This window comes from Erpetoichthys calabaricus, chromosome 5 (assembly GCF_900747795.2).
Source record: "Erpetoichthys calabaricus chromosome 5, fErpCal1.3, whole genome shotgun sequence".
Taxonomy (NCBI): domain Eukaryota; kingdom Metazoa; phylum Chordata; class Cladistia; order Polypteriformes; family Polypteridae; genus Erpetoichthys; species Erpetoichthys calabaricus.
Window position 1 is genome coordinate 125,678,196 of NC_041398.2, and position 18,611 is coordinate 125,696,806.

General features: G+C 36.9%; 1 protein-coding gene across 2 annotated transcripts in view; it reads left to right on the top strand.

Annotated features, from left to right (window-relative positions):
- The window catches only part of cckar (cholecystokinin A receptor), a 94,702-nt gene that overhangs the window by 46,452 nt on the left and 29,639 nt on the right, over positions 1–18,611 (top strand). For both annotated transcript variants that reach the window (XR_007935186.1, XM_028802008.2), the window contains exons 3-4: positions 3,016–3,277; positions 12,829–12,956. Coding sequence is in view for 1 of the 2 variants with exons in the window: in XM_028802008.2 (XP_028657841.1) it covers positions 3,016–3,277; positions 12,829–12,956 (390 nt within the window). In the remaining variant the exon portion in view is untranslated. The remainder of the gene's footprint in view (positions 1–3,015; positions 3,278–12,828; positions 12,957–18,611) is intronic.

Consider the following 18,611-nt stretch of genomic DNA (forward strand, 5'->3'; position numbering starts at 1 on the left):
TGGATCTTTCTTATCTGGCTCGTTTCTGTTGTCATTCAAATGAAAGAATTTCAGCAGCAAAGAGAATCGGTTACGTGTCATGACAGCTGCAAAAATAGGTGTTGCATACATAGGATCTGTAGACCAGTACATCTCAATATCTGGTTTTCTGATTATTCCCATCAACATCAAAATCCCAATGAATTTTTTCATTTCGTTTTCATCAGTGTCAAACCAAGCACGAACACGGGAATGTGGAGGTAAATTGGGATTTTTCTCAATAAACTGTGCTGCATACAGATTTGTCTGATGAACAAAATGTCTGATCAAATCAGGTGATACAAACAGCTCATAAAACTGCTCAGCAGTGTAATTGTTTACATCAACAATAAAGCCACACGTTCCCTCAAACGAATGCAGAAAAGGTAGTTCACCACGGGCAGCAGCCCAGCTGAGATACTGGGGATACACCCACTCGGCGCCGTCATCCGATGCGTCTTCATTCACAGTATCATGCAGCGCACGTTGCTGCTCATCACTGTCGCTAAAATCTTCTTCAGAACTGCTACAATCATGATCAGAACTGTCCAAAATCGCCTGCAAAGCCTCACTTGAAGTCAGTTTACGTTTCGCCATATTCACAGCTGTTACATGCGAATCACGTCACATGACCGGCCAAAACAACCACAGACTTGTCGAAATACAACGTAGTAATAATACCCACGCCAAACCGTCAGTTATACTACTTGCCAGGCATTCATATAACCACAGGCAAATGTGCCGGATAATTCCGGCAGTATGGCGTTAGCAATAAAACAACGGTGCCGGATATATCCGGCAGAGGGCGGTTAAGGGGTTAAAGGCTTTTGCAGGTGTTTTGAGTTAATTAGCTGATTAGAGTGTGGCACCAGGTGTCTTCAATATTGAACCTTTTCACAATATTCTAATTTTCCGAGATACTGAATTTGGGACTTTCATTAGTTGTCAGTTATAATCATCAACATTAAAAGAAATAAACATTTGAAATACATCAGTCTGTGTGTAATGAATGAATCGAATATACAAGTTTCACTTTTTGAATGGAATTACTGAAATAAATCAACTTTGTCATGATATTCTAATTTTATGACCAGCACCTGTACATATAAAACAGGACATACTATCCCAGACAAGCACTTATTTTTCATATCAGAGGATATTTGGCAATTCTTGTTTGGCCTTGTGTGACTAGTTCCTGTGATGGATTAGAATCCAATCTAGAATGGGTTCATGCGTTGTGCCCAGTGCTGTCCAGATAGGCTCCAGATTCTTATCAACTTGAATTGTATTATATGGGTTTGAGAATGTTATGTTATAAATTCTGCACTTATTTTTCTAGGAACTCACATTTAACATCTTGTAATTTTAGAAAAGGATCTTCATGTGTTAACTGTCAGGTTTTAAAGCCACTGTTTTCTTTCATTAGACTAAACGTTTTTCTTTTTTTCTCCTTTGGCACTGGTAATTAGCCACTCATGCAACTCTTCCTCAGTTGCAGGATTTTCTCAGCACCCATTGCTGTGCACAACTTTAGTTTTCTCTCAGGGCCTACAAGTACTGGCATGTGGAGTGACATGGGGCATATAAATGAACAGGAGTTAAATACAAAGTAAGCTGTAAAGAGTTTTTGTCCCAGTAGATTTGTTCCAGGACTTGTATTTGTTGTATTTTTTTGTCCTACTTTTACCCTTATTGCAATCTGCATTTTAGTGTCTAAAGGTGTTCCTTTCTGTTATACTGATTTACTGAGCAGATTATATTTCGAACTTTATGAGAAATATATTAATATAACTACAGTACAGGTGAAAAAATTAAGCACTCAAGTATAATAACTTCCTGTTCAACAATACACATGATATCAACAAGATAATAATTTTCTGCAAAAGTTAGTTGCACAGTAAGTACCGAAGCGCTGTGGTGGACTGGTACTTGAATTTGCATATGTACCATAATGGATTTTGTTATAAAGGTTTTTCATTTTCAAAAGTTTCATTAATCAAGGTAATTACAGTAATTGTTAAAAATATAGACTCTAGAGCGGCTCTTGGTTGTTCACTGTGGTATTCAGACATAGTGAGCCAGTGTGGTTTGGATTTCTGCTCATGCCATGTATGTACTTGTGTACAGTGGGGTTGTGGTGTTTATTTTGGAGGCTGATGCCTATTCTCTTCTGCTGTAAGGCTGTCTAGGTGAAGCAAGCCCTTGTGAGGTCTTTAATAATCCTGCAAATTAGGTTCCTGTCTTCTGGTTTGAAGTCAGTAGGGTTTTATAATGAATGACACCACCAGTTCACCATTTTTTTTTTCCTCTAGTAAGTTAATTTGGCATTTTCTGCCACTCGCCTCCAAAAAATCCTAACACCGTCATATATTGCATAGGGGCCTGACATTAACCTGTTTTGTTCTCATAACTATACTTTAGTGCCCTTTCTATTCACTGTACTGTAGTTCTGTCTAAACCCATGCTAGTTATACTTTAACAAATATGCTGTCACTGTCTACATTTTTAACTTTCCTTATATAGATATTTCCAAAAGTTTGCATAAAATACAAATTAAATTTGCATACCTGAAGTTATACCTGGGTCCACAACACATTTGTTTTATAGACTATAATGACACAAAGGTTAGCTTCTAGTTCTTTTAAATTGTGCTAGTTTGTAAATATCAATACTTGTATAAACAGAATAACAATTATCTTATTTCAGTACTTCTGGGTATTTTTCTTTTGGCTGTGGTCATTTATTTGCTTTTAGACATTTTAACCTGTGCAAACATATAACTTTGTTCCATTTGCTGTTATTTATTTACTTGCAAATATTCATAGGTATAATGCTTACCAAGCAGTTATATATACGTAAATAAACACATGCTGACATACAGTATATATATATTTCAAGTTTTTTTTTTCCCGAAGTAGGAATGTATTGAGTTAACTTAATACATAACTTGTATATCTGTCTTTTTATTTTAAGTAATGATTCTGTCTTTCTCACCAGGTATCTCAGTAAGCGTGTCCACATTCAGCCTAGTTGCTATTTCTTTGGAGAGATATAGTGCTATCTGCAATCCTTTGAAGTCCAGAGCCTGGCAGACCAAGTCTCACGCTTTAAAAGTAATATCTGCTACTTGGGTTGTTTCTTTCATTATTATGCTACCATACCCTATCTCCAGTTCCTTGGTCCCCTTTAACAGAAGTAATAACAGCACTGGAAACATGTGTCGCCTGACCTGGCCAAGCGATGTAATTCACCAGTCTTGGTAAGTCACATAACTTACGCCTGTAAAATGAAGGGTGTTTGTTAAACAACTGCTAAGTTTTATGTACTGTATATAAAGACATCAAGCTGAGAGATCTGCAAAGCCTGTGAAAAGCACAAATTCCTTGACATAGAGCATGTTGAGTTGTCATGGGATGCATAATGGACTTGGCAAGTCCTGTTGATATTTTTCAATAGTTCATCTGGAATTCCTTGATGTTGGCACTGGGTGGTGCTTGTCACAGGTTCGGGAAGACCTTAAATTGTAATTTAAACAAAGGTTTGTGTGGTCAAATGTGCATTTTGAGTGAAACCCATAAGCAGGTTGTAGCTTAAGAGCTTTAACTTATTCCATGTCCTTGTTATTATAATGTATAATGCTATAGTAATTTAATCCCAATGACAGTCCATGAGGGAGAAGACTTATTATTAATAGACCAGGCCAGGAATATCCAGTACACTCTGTATGGGTGCTCTGCTGTATGTTGCTATAGAATATTTTGCTGACTGTCCCATGTGATTTTCTCAATGGTAGGTGCAAACATGATGTTGTGATGAAATGGTCAACCAGTTAACATAAGAAGATGGAATACAAGGCCTTTATTGTGAAAATGTTCAGTGTACTGCATTGAAGCTGTCCTTCTACCTGTGGCACTGTGTTTAGTTAAGCCCTGCATTGATCAAAAAATAATTTCCTCCCCACTATTGGGAAATCAAAAATTATTTATCTAATAATTAATAATTAATTATAATAAATAATTATTAATTAAAAAAATTGGAAAATAATTAATTTTTCAAATAGGTAAATTAAAGTAAAAGGTGAACATACAAAATGTCCCCTCTAAGGACTAGTATGACATAAGCAAAAGATTATGGTAACATCAGCCTGTGAGCACTACATGATAGTATACATTCAACATACCCATCCATTCATATGTAATAATTTTTATGCTCTTGAAAATATATTTGTTATATTGTTATGTAAACTATTCAAATGCATAAAATTCCTTCATTTATTCATGAAACTGAACAGATATGCAGCATAATGCTCATAACTGGAAGTTTAAAAAGTTGTGTTAGCAACTTGTCCTTGTGGCTTTTTTAAATAGTGGATTACATACAATATAAATATATTATCAGGCAGAAATATGGTAGCACTGTTGTCTCACAATAATTAGAATGGAGTTCATGTTCTGGGTGGTCCCTGTGTGGAGTTTGCATGTTCTTCTCATGTGTGGGTGCTCTGGTTTCCTCCCACAGTCCAAAGACACGCAGGGTGGGTTAACTGGCATTGCTAAATTGGCTGTAGTGTTTGCATGGGGGGGTGGGGTTTGGGGGTGCAGCCTGTGATGGCATAAAATATTTCTAATCTTTTTTTCGTTATTATGATGGCTTTGAAATCACTAATTTAATGAGCCCTTTCAGTGTTAACAAGTTAATGTTACCTCAGTCTTAAAAATCACAATTTGTGTTTTATGTAGCTCCCGACTTGACACACAATACCTGCAACAATAAGGCATAAAGAAAAATAAATGCAGTGGTATTAGGTTTTTGTTCTTTAATGGGGAAAAATAAAAATATGAGTTTAGTTTATCACTATATTTAATTCATTGACTGTGTTCTCCTGACCATAGCACTGGCATCCTGTGCTGCAAAGTAAAAAGTTGGTTTCAGTATGCCTAATCCATTATTCATTGTTCACTAATTGCATTTTTAAAAATGCTGTAAAAAAGAATTAAATTCATGACTAAGTTTAACACGTTTCAGCAATCACCAGAAATTTTATCTAAATTTTTCACGTTACAGTCTAACCTGTAGCCCAATTCTCATTCTTTCCCATTGTGTCTTTCCAGAGAGTTCTGCTTTCACAAAGCACTACTTTTCGCATTTGTCATATTGGTTTGAAGGCTGCAGTTGAATTTCACTTTCTTCTTTTGGATTTTCCAAGTGAAAATATTAATAAAAAATAATATTTTAATAGCATATAAGGGATAAACATATTGCATAATAGTATCTATAATATTTGGCCTACCTTCAAATATATACTGATTTTTAATATGAATATTTCTAGCTAATTTGACAGTTTTACCTTTAAGTGAATTACTCTCTTGAGGAGTGAGCATAAGACAATCTATCTATTTCCTTTAATGTAAATTTTCAAAGAATTCTCCTATGAATGTTCCAGACACACAGAGATTAAATAACTGAGCTCTAGATGGAGGACCAATGTGCATACATCTGACAGCTGACAGTGAAGCGAACTTCTTGACTTGCTTCTTTGTAAGCTAACTATAAAATGTGCTAAAGCATAAAGCGTTGGGTGCACCTTAGAAGGAACCCTGCACAAAGACTACACATCCAATTAAGGAAAGATCAACGGGAGCAGCTGAAAGAAGAAGAAGATTGGGCAGTGTTCCAGTTAATTCACCTATAAGCAGTTCAAAATGTAATCACTGTTCTGACTTTCTCCTGATTTGTCTCATCAAATATTGCCACTCTACCTGCCTATTTGTTTTTCTTATGACATCATTTACTATGGTCAGTTTTCTTAGGCCCTTTTTAATTTCTCCAAATAAGGTGTGATATGGATGCTGTATTGCGCCCGACCCGACACAGACTCACACTGAGGCAAGTGTAACACACAAAGGACTTTTATTTTTCTTCACCTGTGGGGCACGTCTTCCCCGTGAACCCCACAGGCAATACACAGTCCCAAAAGCACCTAACTCCACACAACACAATCCTTCCTCTGGCACCACTACTCCTCCTAGGGCAACTTCATTCTCTTCCTCCCGATTCTGGCCCCGAGTGGTGGATGCCTGTCCTTTTTATAGCCCACCCGGAAGTGCTCCAGGTGCTTGATCACCTGTTCCTGATTGCACTTCCAGGCGGGGCTGTAGTGTTGTCCAGGCTGGCTCCGGGATCCATGCAGCACCCCCGGCGGCCACCCCAGATCCCCACAGTGTTGTGGAGAACTCCGTCTCCCATGGAACCCTGCGGGAAACTGAGGCACCATCGTCAGCCAGGGAGGCTGCCACCAAGCATCCCAGGGGAGGTACTGAAGAGCCCATGGCTGCTCCCCCGGAGCATAAATAGAAGGGGTGTCCCGGCCAGGCATGGGACCCGGTCGCCTGCCACATTGGTCATGGACTGTCCATGAGTTTGTGCCACTCCAGCATGTTCATCAAGAGTAAATAAAGCTAGGAGATAGTCACAACAGAAATAATATTTAAAGGAAGAGTGCTTTGGAAAGTGGAAGAATTACAAACTAAGTTGTTAAACAGCTTCATATCGTCAGAGATGTTTCCTCCAATTTTTGGAATTAAGCTTGAAATTTTTAAAGATTTGCATTTGGTTTAAATGTTCTTTCAGCATATCAGCCTCATATTCAGTTGTTTACATTAAAGACTCATGGAACTGACTGTGTTACTTGTTTGGTTATGTACTTGGTTTCCATCTCAGTTCAGTTTTATTTTAATGGTTTTGTTTGCAACAAAAAAGTAGGTTAAAATTTAAAGGTACTTTTCCAGCCCCCATATTTAAAAACTATAAGAAAATATACTTTCCATCTGGTTCGTTATATTCTCCACCTTGTTTGGAATAGCTTAAATGTCAACATCTTTTAATTCTGCCCTCTAATGATGATGTAGATTTGTGTCATTTTATCTTCTCCTAAGCTTTGCTGTTAATTTCTGATCTTTCATTGCTATTGTAAAGAATGACAAAAGGTACTTAGATTTGAATTCTGCCTCATATACAGTACTAAACATGCTGATATTTAACCCGCTAACCAATGCAGGTTATCTGTTCCTCCTGTAAAAGCAGAGCTCCTTGATTTGCTTCATAGATTTGAAACATTGGACAGTCTAAATGTGCCAATGTTTTTAAGGACATATAAAAATGCACTATGGTCCGAACACATACCAGAATGACCAAAAAAGGAAGTTAAATTAAAAAGAAAGAAATATTATTACTTGGCAGTCGCAGTCAGAGTGAGGCATTATGTTAGCATATTGCTGTTGGTATAAAGGAACTCCAGTAGAGTTTTTTGACACACTTCTGCTGAATAATTCATTGGCTGAGTGTCAGTGAAACATTGTTTATAATGGCACTAAATTTTGTTTTAATTCTCTCCTTTGCTATGACCTCTGGGGGTCCAGTGGGTGTCCCATAGCTGAGTCTGCCCTTACAATTAGTTAATTTGGTTGCCTCTTTTGAAGTGATGTTCTCAGCCCAGCACACCACATTGTAGAAAGTCACTCCGGCCATCATTAAGTTGAAGAAGATATGAAGGATGTAGTCGCCTGAGAAAAAAGGAGCCTGCTCTGCCTTTTCTTATATAGTTGCTCTGTGTTCTGGGACTAGTACATCCCGTCATCGATGTGGACCCCGAGTACTTCTAGGAGTTCCCCACCTTCAAATCCACTCCCTGAATAGCGACCAGACATTTTCAATGCGGCTCTTTAATGCAACAAAAGTCAATAGTTCCTTGTTTTTGCTGATGTTGAGTTACACACAATTCTTTCTTCACCAAGAAACAAAGTTCTCCACCTGACTGCTATGTTCAGTTTCATCCCCCATAAGTATAGAATCATCTTAGAATTAATAAGTGACATGAGTGTAATCAGAATATAAGTTTAATATGTCACTGTGCTCTGTGCAAATATTTTAAATCTACTTTTCCTTTCTAATCACATGTACAGCTAACACATAGCCAGATTTAGCACATAGGAATTCACCATATAAGAACTGCTAGGCAAGCTTTTTAAGACAAGACAAGTTAAGGATAAACAGTGAAATGGGCATTATACTATTTCTGTGTGTCAGAGTCAGCATGACATTGGATCTTCTTTTCCTTGTTTGGAATGGCATGATTTACCTAAGTGTGGGCCTGCAGATGGAGAAAGAGTATAAAGCCTTGGAACATTGCCCGGCCCACCCTTGAAGCCGACGGACAGATGGGCGATACCGTCATCCAAGCCAGAAAATACTTCCAGTGCAGCAACGAAAATGGTAGACTGTATACATTGGGCTCCACTTCGCTGACAGTCTTGTCGTGGCTTCCTTGTCTGTTATGCCGCGTAAAACTGTCATTAAAGAAAGCTAAACTATTTCTCCTATGTGATTTCTTACCACCGTGTCACAAAGGAAGGGGTATCGCCTTTTTATATTATATCTATATAGTTTTGGGTTATGTAACATGCCGCAATTACAAAATAACTTATTCCTACAAGAGAGCTAGCACCCTCTGCTGGATACAATGACCTAGTGTTATATTTACAGTCAGAGGTATACAAAGTAAAGAGAAAAGGAGACTGGATTGTTCCTTCTGGTGCTCCAGTTTTTCTCACATCCATATCAGGCACACAGTCCTTGATTCTCACAAACTGAGGTCTGCCCAGCGGATGCTCCATTATCCACGACACCAAAAGCTCATCCACCTACATACTGTATCTCTGAGCTTACCCCTTAGCAGGGATACTTGGATAGCATTGAAAGCATTGGAGAAATTCCAAAGTGCATTATCCTAACAGGGCTGCCAGCTTTGTCCAGGTGAGAATAAGCCTTGTGGAGCAGACAGATAATTGCAGTCTTCATTCAATAGACAAACTGCAGTGGGTCCAGGTGGTCTATCACAGAAGAACTCAAATACTCAAGGACCAGCCTCTCAAAGGTCTTCAGGATGTTAGACACATGTATCACTGTTCTGTAATCATTATGGGAAGAAGCGCCTGCCTTCTTCGGAACAGGAATAATGCAGGATGTTTTCCATAGCAGCAACACTTTCTGGAGTCTTAATTATAGACTGAACAGGTGACAGAGGAAGCCACAAAGTTGGTCAGCGCAAACCATAAGAATTTGAGGACTGACTTCATCTGGTCCTGTGGCTTTTCTTGTGTGTGGCCTTCTCATTTGTCTCCTTACTTGGTCTTCAATTATTTGCAGTACATACTGCTGGTCAGAGGTGGACTCATCAATCGCCCTATCAGTTGACATGGTAGAAGATTTAGTAGGGATGGTGTGGGGAGATTTGTCAGTGCTGTTTGTAATAGGTTAAAGTAAAATGTGGTAAGTTAGAACTTTATTGTATGCCCATGGCTGTGCTAAAAAATACAATCATGAACATACAACTGATGACTGATGAAAAACACAAAAAGAGAAATACTTGAGTAAATGAGGTAAACAGGTGAAAATCATAAACATCTATTGATGACATATACTCAAATTTCACATTATTCTTACTGATTACTCATTTCAGTTCAAAAGAATACACTTTCCTGTAAAACTGTTTTGCAGAGACTATCAACAAAAGCCAAGTCACTGGGAAAAGAAGGAAATTGAATTGATGCCAGAATGTTATATTCATTTGTTAATGTATATAGCATGTCTAAGAGTAAGCTTCTATAGTGACCTAATAATGTTATTACTTAGTACAGTATGTGACTGGCATCTTTATTCAAGGCAACTTATAAAATTTGAGATACAAGTGGTTACATTTCATTTTTCCAGTTTGAGCACAGGCAGGTGAGCTGACGTGATCATGGTCACACAGTGTCAGAAGTAGGATGTAAGTCTACAACCGCAGAGTTTAATGTTTTCTGTCCAAAGTCTTAAGCATTAGGCCACACTTCCTACCAGTAACATTAGCCCTTGATTTAAAAAAAAAAAATAACCAAAAAAAACCAAAACAAATATTGTACAGAACAATACTTTGTTAGTTAAATAGTACTTCAGATGCATCCAGTAGTATAACTGAGCCCCATTGTCTTATGAAATTTCCTGAGCGATTCCGGGTAACTCGGCTAGTTCATTACTAGACCGTTACAAATCTTTACAGTGGATGGATAGCTTCAACTCTATATTAGGTACTTAAAAAAATCTACAAACACATGGTTTAAGAACATTTCAAGTGTAAAAGCCTACATAATTCTCTTAAATATCACAAAGCAAGTAGTAATAATTTAGACTATACAACTCAAGAACAATAATCTTGTATATGATAAACAAAATGGGAGTTTTTTTAAAGGCATTTGTCATTAATCAACTGAAAATTAATTATTTATTCCTCAACATTAATAATGTGTTAGTGGGTGGTAAAATGCTTTATTAGCAATTTGTTAAATCATTTATACATGTTTAAAAATAACATCAACTGATGAGATTTAGAACTGTTTGAATTTAAATGAAGTAGTAATCGGTTATATTTATTTTTTAATTGTTTCTTCATGACTTGTTAACTATCAAGTATTACTGTATTATGAAATAAAAGGGTCATTAAAGGGCTCATTAAAGACTAGTAAACCCTCAGAACTTGATAGTTTTGAAAGATGTTTAGGAAGTTATTTTTTAACATTTAGCAAACTTATTCCAACAATACCTTCAGATGGAAGAAAAACCTGATGGCTGTAAAAATATAAATGTTAACTCCAAATCGAAAGAAGTGAGACAAAAATGGATTTTAGAAATTACCTCTTTCCAAACTGCATAGACAGAATGGTTTAAAGAAGGTGAAACTCTTGACAAATAAATTTGTTTGCTGGTTTTATGTAGACAAAACAAAATATGACATAGTCTAGCTTCATTTTCCAAAAGCCTTTGATATGGTTATTGAGCACCAAATATTAATTCAACTATGAAATTAAAAATCATTGATATCAGCCATAATGTACATGATAGAACTGCAAGTGTGTTAAGGGACAGGAAATGAAGAGCACAGATAATTCTCCATGTGAAATGTGAGTGTCTGTGACGTCCCTCAGTGATCTGTGCTAGGAATGTTATTTTTCTAAATTTTACCTTAATAGCATGGATTCAATTACTGTAAGTAGACTTGCAGCCAAGTGATGCCAATACCAAAGGAATTGCAAATACTGAGGCAGATGAAACCAACCAAAAAAAGTAGGGCAGTCACAAGCAACTGGGTAAAATATGAAAAATGTGGCTTCAATTAGACACGGGTAAATATTACATGCAAATAACAAGAGTATTAATGATATAGGCACAATGGGTGTACTTACCTACAGGAAGACATTCAGAAAAAAATGTAATGTCTTATGTTGCAGCAATATACTCATTTCCCAGTGCTTGGAAACATAAATGAAAGATTGTCATGTTCAAACTCCAAAAGGGTTAGTGACACCACTTATGGAGGACTGTGTGCAGTTCTGGCAAACCATGTTAGAAAAAAAGGCAGCACCTGATGTTTTTTAAAGAAGAGCAGCAAAAGGGCATTCCTAAGTTAAAGGGCACATTCACTTCCAGTCGAATAAGGAAACCGAACATCTTTAGTCTCCAGGTGGCCTAAAGCCTGCCCTTCAGATTTCTCAAGCAATTGATCAGGTGAATGCAGCAGAAGTGTTTTACTTTATTTGAACCTAGTTTTGTTAAACTTCACTTGCTTGAATGGAATGTTATTTGATTTTAATAAAATCAATGACATGTTAAAAAATAAATAAATAAATGTTTGACTTTATTAGTATATTGTACAACAAAGGGCATGTGTAGCTATTAAAATGAAGTAATGTTGAACAAAGCAGACCACTGAATCATTCATAAACAGGTGAAGTTCCAAACCAGACTCCTTCTGAGCCATCGATCAATTGGTCATTATTTTATACAGCTACATAAAAAGCTTTTTTTTGCAAGGCTGAAAGTAATTAAATATAGCTTCTGTTCCAAACTGCTTGGAATGTGTTATATGTTGTGAGGTTTCTGAACTCTTTTGGGACACCCCCCAAAGGGGACAACATGCTGAAGTGCGATTGCCACATCTATGGAAGGCTGCTTGTTCGTTGCAGAGGCAACCGCAGGTTCACGGAAACAACTACAAGCTGGTCAAGGTCAGGCTATAAGTTCCTGTCACTGATGGGTGATGCAAGGAACTTTATAAATGCAGGGAACAGTATAACTTGGCCACTGACCTGGCCCCGACCTTGCCCATTTGCAGTGTCTGCGTATAGGAGAGTGGTAGATCCCGCTACAATAAATAACAGTGCTGTTCCTGTTTCAAGTTGAATAAAGCTGGTTTTGCTAAAGTACTGAGACTCAGCCTCCTTTTTGGGGTTCAAGACAGTGAATCACACGTCACAATGTTTTTGTCTTACTGTATTAGCTCACATTTTGTATGATATTAATGATTACTTGTACTCTTGCAGGACAGCTTGATGGCTTCATGGGAATTTGGATATAAATAATGTAGATTTATAATAATCTGCAGTCATGTAACGGCAAAGTTCATTAACTAGTATAAAGTCTACTAGCAAACAAAGTCTAATGTGACTACTTAGAATAAAATTCTTTAACTTACTAAGTTTATTTTTCTATATGTATTACTTTTATTATTAACACTTGCATACATTTTTATGTGTGACTATTGATTAAATATGAGAAGAGACTTATCAAGTCATTTTACAATTCCATGGAGTAGTTTTATAATTATAGTTAATTTATTTCATTATTTAATTTTTGTTATGTGCTTCTTGTATAGAATGACTCTATTTGTAATATTCATATATACTGTATAAATGCATTGTGCCTTATTTTTTCTTTAAGGTCCATCTTTTTGCTACTGATTCTATTCCTTATCCCTGGCTTTGTAATGATGACTGCTTATGGACTAATTTCTTTAGAACTCTACAGAGGAATTAAGTTTGAAATGAGCCTAAGGAGATCATCCAGAGGTAATAACATCATAATTTTTTTAATATGTACTTAAATAGTAGTTTGATCCATGTGTGACACTAAATGCCAGGTTCTTGTTGTTTCTCCAGCAGCAAAGACTCAACAGTCTACCACTTCTAGACAATATTTGTTCTTACAAACAGCTCACATTATTTATCATAGCAGTTCTCTTACTGAAGAGCATTAGGCAGTTTTTAGAAAAGTATCATAATAGTGAATTATGTCATGGGCTGCTCGTGCAAAAGACTTTAGAAACTCTCCATACATTTGTTTAGTTTTTGAAACTTGCTCTTTATATTACAGGCACATTTTGGTAAGAACCTATCCTGGCAGTATCAGTTTTAAGGAAGGAACCAGCCTTGGTCAAAATAACAATCCATTGCTGGACATGGCCATACATACAAACCATGGTTTATAATACAGCAGCAATTTAAAGCTTCCGTATCATGCACATTTTTGGAAATTAGAAGAATACAAGGCAACCCCTGTACAACACAGTGACAAAATCTAAATAACAGAGTGACAGTGAGCAAATCAGGATTTGAACCAATATCTCTGGAGCTATGAGACACCAATGCAGTCATACTAATACTCTCAACAACTATCAGTACAGACATGTTTAACAAAAAATGTGTTCTTTCGTATGCTATTTCAGCCATATGTTATGCTTAATTCTTGTAATTGTACCTGTAACCAGTTTCTCTTGTCATTTTCTGCCTTCCTGTCATCTTTTACTAAAACAGCCTTTAGCTCCTCCTGTTGAATTCCCTGATACTTCCTAGTCATCTAGCAAAATGTCTTCTGTGTGTTCTTGGTCTACGACTGGGTCTTCTCCCTCCTAAGACATAAGCACATGTCCGAACCACTTCATCTGCCTCCTATTGGTCTAGACAAGTGGTAGTTCTGCTGTGCAGACCTCCTGTACTCCTATGAGCTCCAACCCTATCATGAAAAGTCAAAATAGCAACCCAATGCAAAATTAAAATTTAATATTGGCCACTTAAACTGGGTTCAGAAAGTATTTTGGTGCCTTAACTTTTTGCACACTTTATTGTGCTATAGATCTATGCTTCAGCTACATTTGATTGGGATGGTCTATGGACAGTTCCCTGGACTTCATGACTAGGTTTTTGTCCTATCATGCAGTGTGAATTGTGGGATTTTATATACACAGGTGTATGGCTTCACAGGTGGACTCCAATCATGTTCCAGACAAATCTCATTAAAACAAACAGCGTGCATCTGACCACAATTTGGAGTTCTACAACAGAGGGTCTGAATACTTACATAAATGAGAGAGTTCTGTTTTTGATTTTCAATAAATTTATAAACCTTTCTGAAAACATTTTTTCACTTTGTCATTAGGGATTATTGAGTGTAGATTGAAGAGCAAAAATGGGACGTGTATCAATTTTAAATTAGATCTACAACATGATAAAAAGTGTGCAGAAAGTGAAGAGACCTGAATTCTTTCTTAATCCACTATATACACTGTACTTAGAATATAATTTCTTTGGTCACTATCCAGAGCACATTACCATACATGTTCATGCTAAAGAAATTTAACTAAAATAAAGCATGTCAAAACCATTTTTACAAAAGATATTCAAGGAGATTATGCCAGTGGCTCAAGAAACTAGTAATCTTTGCACCTGTAAAATATGTTATCTTATTTTTGCCCCAAATTCACATTGTTCTTCCTAGTTGTGTAGTTCAACTATGTGAATTTCAGGGCCTTGGCATAGACCTTCCAAGAGAGGCTGAGATGTGGTAATTGGAATACTCCTTTTTCTTCCTCTTTCTCTGCTAAAAATTTATGAAGCAGTGTAAATGAAGAGTGCTCCATTATTTATACATAGTTAGTGAAAGCAAATTTCCCTCTGGGATAATAAAGTCTGCCTACCCTAACATAAACTAACACACACTTCAGTCAATGCTGGAGTCTGAATAGGTTTCATCATCTAAGGAAATAAATTCAAAATTTGATGCATATTCATCTCTCTAAGCCATAATAGATAATCGAGGCACATTTTGGTAGGATATGCAGTCAGAGACTAGCATCTTGTGGCCATATATTTTAGCCATGGATGCTATTTGAAGTCTAATTTAGTTTGTTTTTGAACTCACATCAGTCTCATAATAGACATTTGTTCACACATTTCCCACTTTAAAATTATGCTGGGTAGAACTCTTTATTGTTTACTTTAACATAATTTAATTCACTCATTTAGTCATTACCTGTACCACCTTTGTCATTTTTTGGGAATCTGCATTCTATCCAGGCACCCTCAAATGCAAGGCAGAAACCAACAATAGAACCCTTTATTGTAGGGCACACTCAAACAGGCCCCTCTACATTTACTTACATCCATTTGGATAATTTAAAGTCACCAGTTAATGCAAAAAACATGTCTTTGGGACTGAAAAGATGAGTACTAAGATAAACACTTATGCTGACCCAGGAAGAATATACAAACTACACAAAGAGTGATCTGGGCCTAGAAATTGCTCCTACCGTTTCGGAGCTGTAAGGCATTAGCACTAACACTGCACGTCTAACATTATTACCTTTATCAGATTGCTAGTCCACTGCCTAATTACACAACATGAATTATACTAGACCTACCTTCATTTTGCAGGAATTAAGGTCGTTATATTATCTGAAATTTGAAAAATGTTTGTTTTTTATTAATAATAATAATAAATTTTATTTATTATTTCAGCCCAACTACTCTACAAAATATAAAAAATAAGAACATGAAAAACTTGACAGTCCTGAGGTGACCATTCAAGCTCATTCGTTTAGCTAGTAGCTAAGCTGTCCCTATATCCCATTCAGATATTGCAGTCTTTCTTTGGTCAAGCTCTTCACTGCCAGTCTCAAGAAAGGGCTTGGAGACAATGATTAAAGAGTAAGTGGTATAAGAAAAAGGGGGATAATTATAAATTACATCATTACATTGCACTAAAATAAGCAATATATTCATATGCAAAGTACCTGAACACTGGTTGAGGGTCAGAGGGTGCTGTCTATAAAGTATCTATCTATCTATCTATCTATCTATCTATCTATCTATCTATCTATCTATCTATCTATCTATCTATCTATCTATCTATCTATCTATCTATCTATGTTGACTTTGCACATGCTTCCGGCATTCATGTGGTTTTTACCCACATTCAAAAGACATTCCTATAAGTCAGCTGAGCAAAAATGAGACTGAATCTTGGATTGTGCACTCCTATGGACTGATGTCTTCTATATATTGTGTGTCTGGCTTGCTTTTTACTACCAAGATATGTTCCAGCTACCTGTACTGAATGGATGAGTTCCGAATATGAATGGACAGATACAAGGAAGAAAGAAAAATGTCAAATATGGGTGTCTAGAAAGTTTGCTACAGAAAATAAACGAGTAAATAAACTGGAAATAGTAATCACACTTTGGCACAAGTGATTTATAACAGGAAGGCAAATTATTCTGCTAAAGTGTAAAGGTCTCCAGAGAGGGTAAAATAGAAGAAACAAAGGAAAATGGAAACAACAAAAAGCACAATCATGTCTGGGCTCCTCTGACTCCTACCAAACAAAGGTAGGCTATCTAGCCCCTTGATACAAATTCCTCCTTACATTGCATTGTACAGGGTGAGCCAAAAAGAAGTACCACATTTCAAACGTTTATTCTATAAAAATGCTACAAGATAAAATAAATTTCATTACAACACAAGAAAGGGTATACAAAATAGATTTTTTTCACACTGTTTTAAAAATGATGTCTTCAAGATGGTGGCCATCATTAGCGATACACTCTTTGAGATTATTTCTGAATGCTCGCATGACTCATTTGGCCATTTCAAGGGGAATAGTGGCGATTTCGTGGCGAATAGCGTCTTTGAAGGCTTCACAGTTTTGAGGTTGGTGTGTGTATACCTGCGACTTGAGATAGCCCCACAAGAAGAAATCGCACGGAGCGAGATCAGGTGAATGTGAAGGCAACCTGATATCACGTTGCAGAGAGATCAGCTTCCACGGAAACTTCTTCCGTAAAACTGGTATGGATCACTGCACTGTATGAGTTGTTGCTCCATCCTGTTGAAACCAGGCATCCACCACATCCATCTCTAGCATTTCAATGTAATGTTCTAAAGTGACGGTGACCGTTGCTCCCCCCTACAATGCCAAATTCTGCAACGGCACACTGAACTGTAACATGCTCACTGTGCAGGTTTCTCTAATGAAGTTCACGAGGGTTGGTTCCAGCCCAATAGCAAAAGTTTTGCTTATTTCGCAACCATTCAAATGGAAATGTGCCTCATCACTGCACATGACGATAGCATCTCAATGAACTGTTTGCAGAATGTTCGCGCACAACTCTCTATGGCTCTCCAAGTGAGTTCCTGCACTACCATCATTTTTTATGGATGGAAATTAAGGTCCTCATGCAAACTCCTCCTCAAAGACGTGTCGGAAATGCCTAAGGCAGAAGCATGTTTGCGTGCTGAACATCTAGGAGACTACAAAATTGATGCCCTTACAATTTGGATGTTTTCAGACGTTCATACAGTCTGAGGGCGGCCTGCAGATTTTATTTTCAATGTTGTATCTATCTGTCTAAATTTAGCCACCCACTGAAGAATTGTTTTCCGATTTTGGACGTCAACATTAGGAGGAATGCTGAAGTGAGTTCAGAAGGCACGTTGCGTAGTGATGATGGATTTGTTGTTTTTGAAGAATGCTTCGACAGCAAAAACGCTGTGTGCACCAGACCAAGGCATGTTGCAGACTGAAAAATACAAGGGATCGCCTATCAAAGGACTTCCACTCCAACCCACTCGGCTGCCTCTACCTTACGCAATGACCTTGAGAAATGTGGTACTTCATTTTGGCTCATATTAAAACAAGGAGTCCACACCATAATATATGTGGACTTGGATGTGGCGATACATATGTTAGTTAAATTATGGTGAATTTTGAATGAGTGCAGTGCTGTGAAAAAGTTTTTTTTTTTTTTTTTTTAAGAGCAATGATATTTTATTCCACATCTTCCAAATACCGATAGTAACTGCTCATAACTAATCAAGTATTTCTTCTTAAATGTCATTTCATGCTTATGCATATGTTAAGACGTTACTATGCAGACACACTTCAAATAAAATGTTACTGAAATTTTTCACATTATTTTAATGTTTTCTATGCATGGTTACATAATCTCTAAAAAGACCACCACAAATATATCAGTGGATGCTAACTTATTCAAGATAAAATCAATACTCAATTGTGAATCGGAATGAAATGGGGATATCAGTGCCAATACCCAGCCCTAATAAGCATATAAATGTATAAAAACTGGTCATATAAAACCATTTTAAAATATAGTCAGCAAAATTATGAATATAACAAAAGAGTGAGAAAGTAAAAAATAAAAAAGTAATTTAAATAAGGTTTAAAAGAAGTAAGGGAGAAAAGACCAGACAGTTCAGTATTCCTTAAGTGTCTGGACCAATCGGTAGGTCCTAAAAAATGTATATATGTCTTTGCCTCTAAAGCAGTTTCTTAAACTATGGGTGGGTGCGGATTGCTGCTGGTGTCACGAATCACTGCTGCTGCCAGTGGGTTGCTTTTATGATTGACGGAGATTCTCAAAGGGGAAAGTT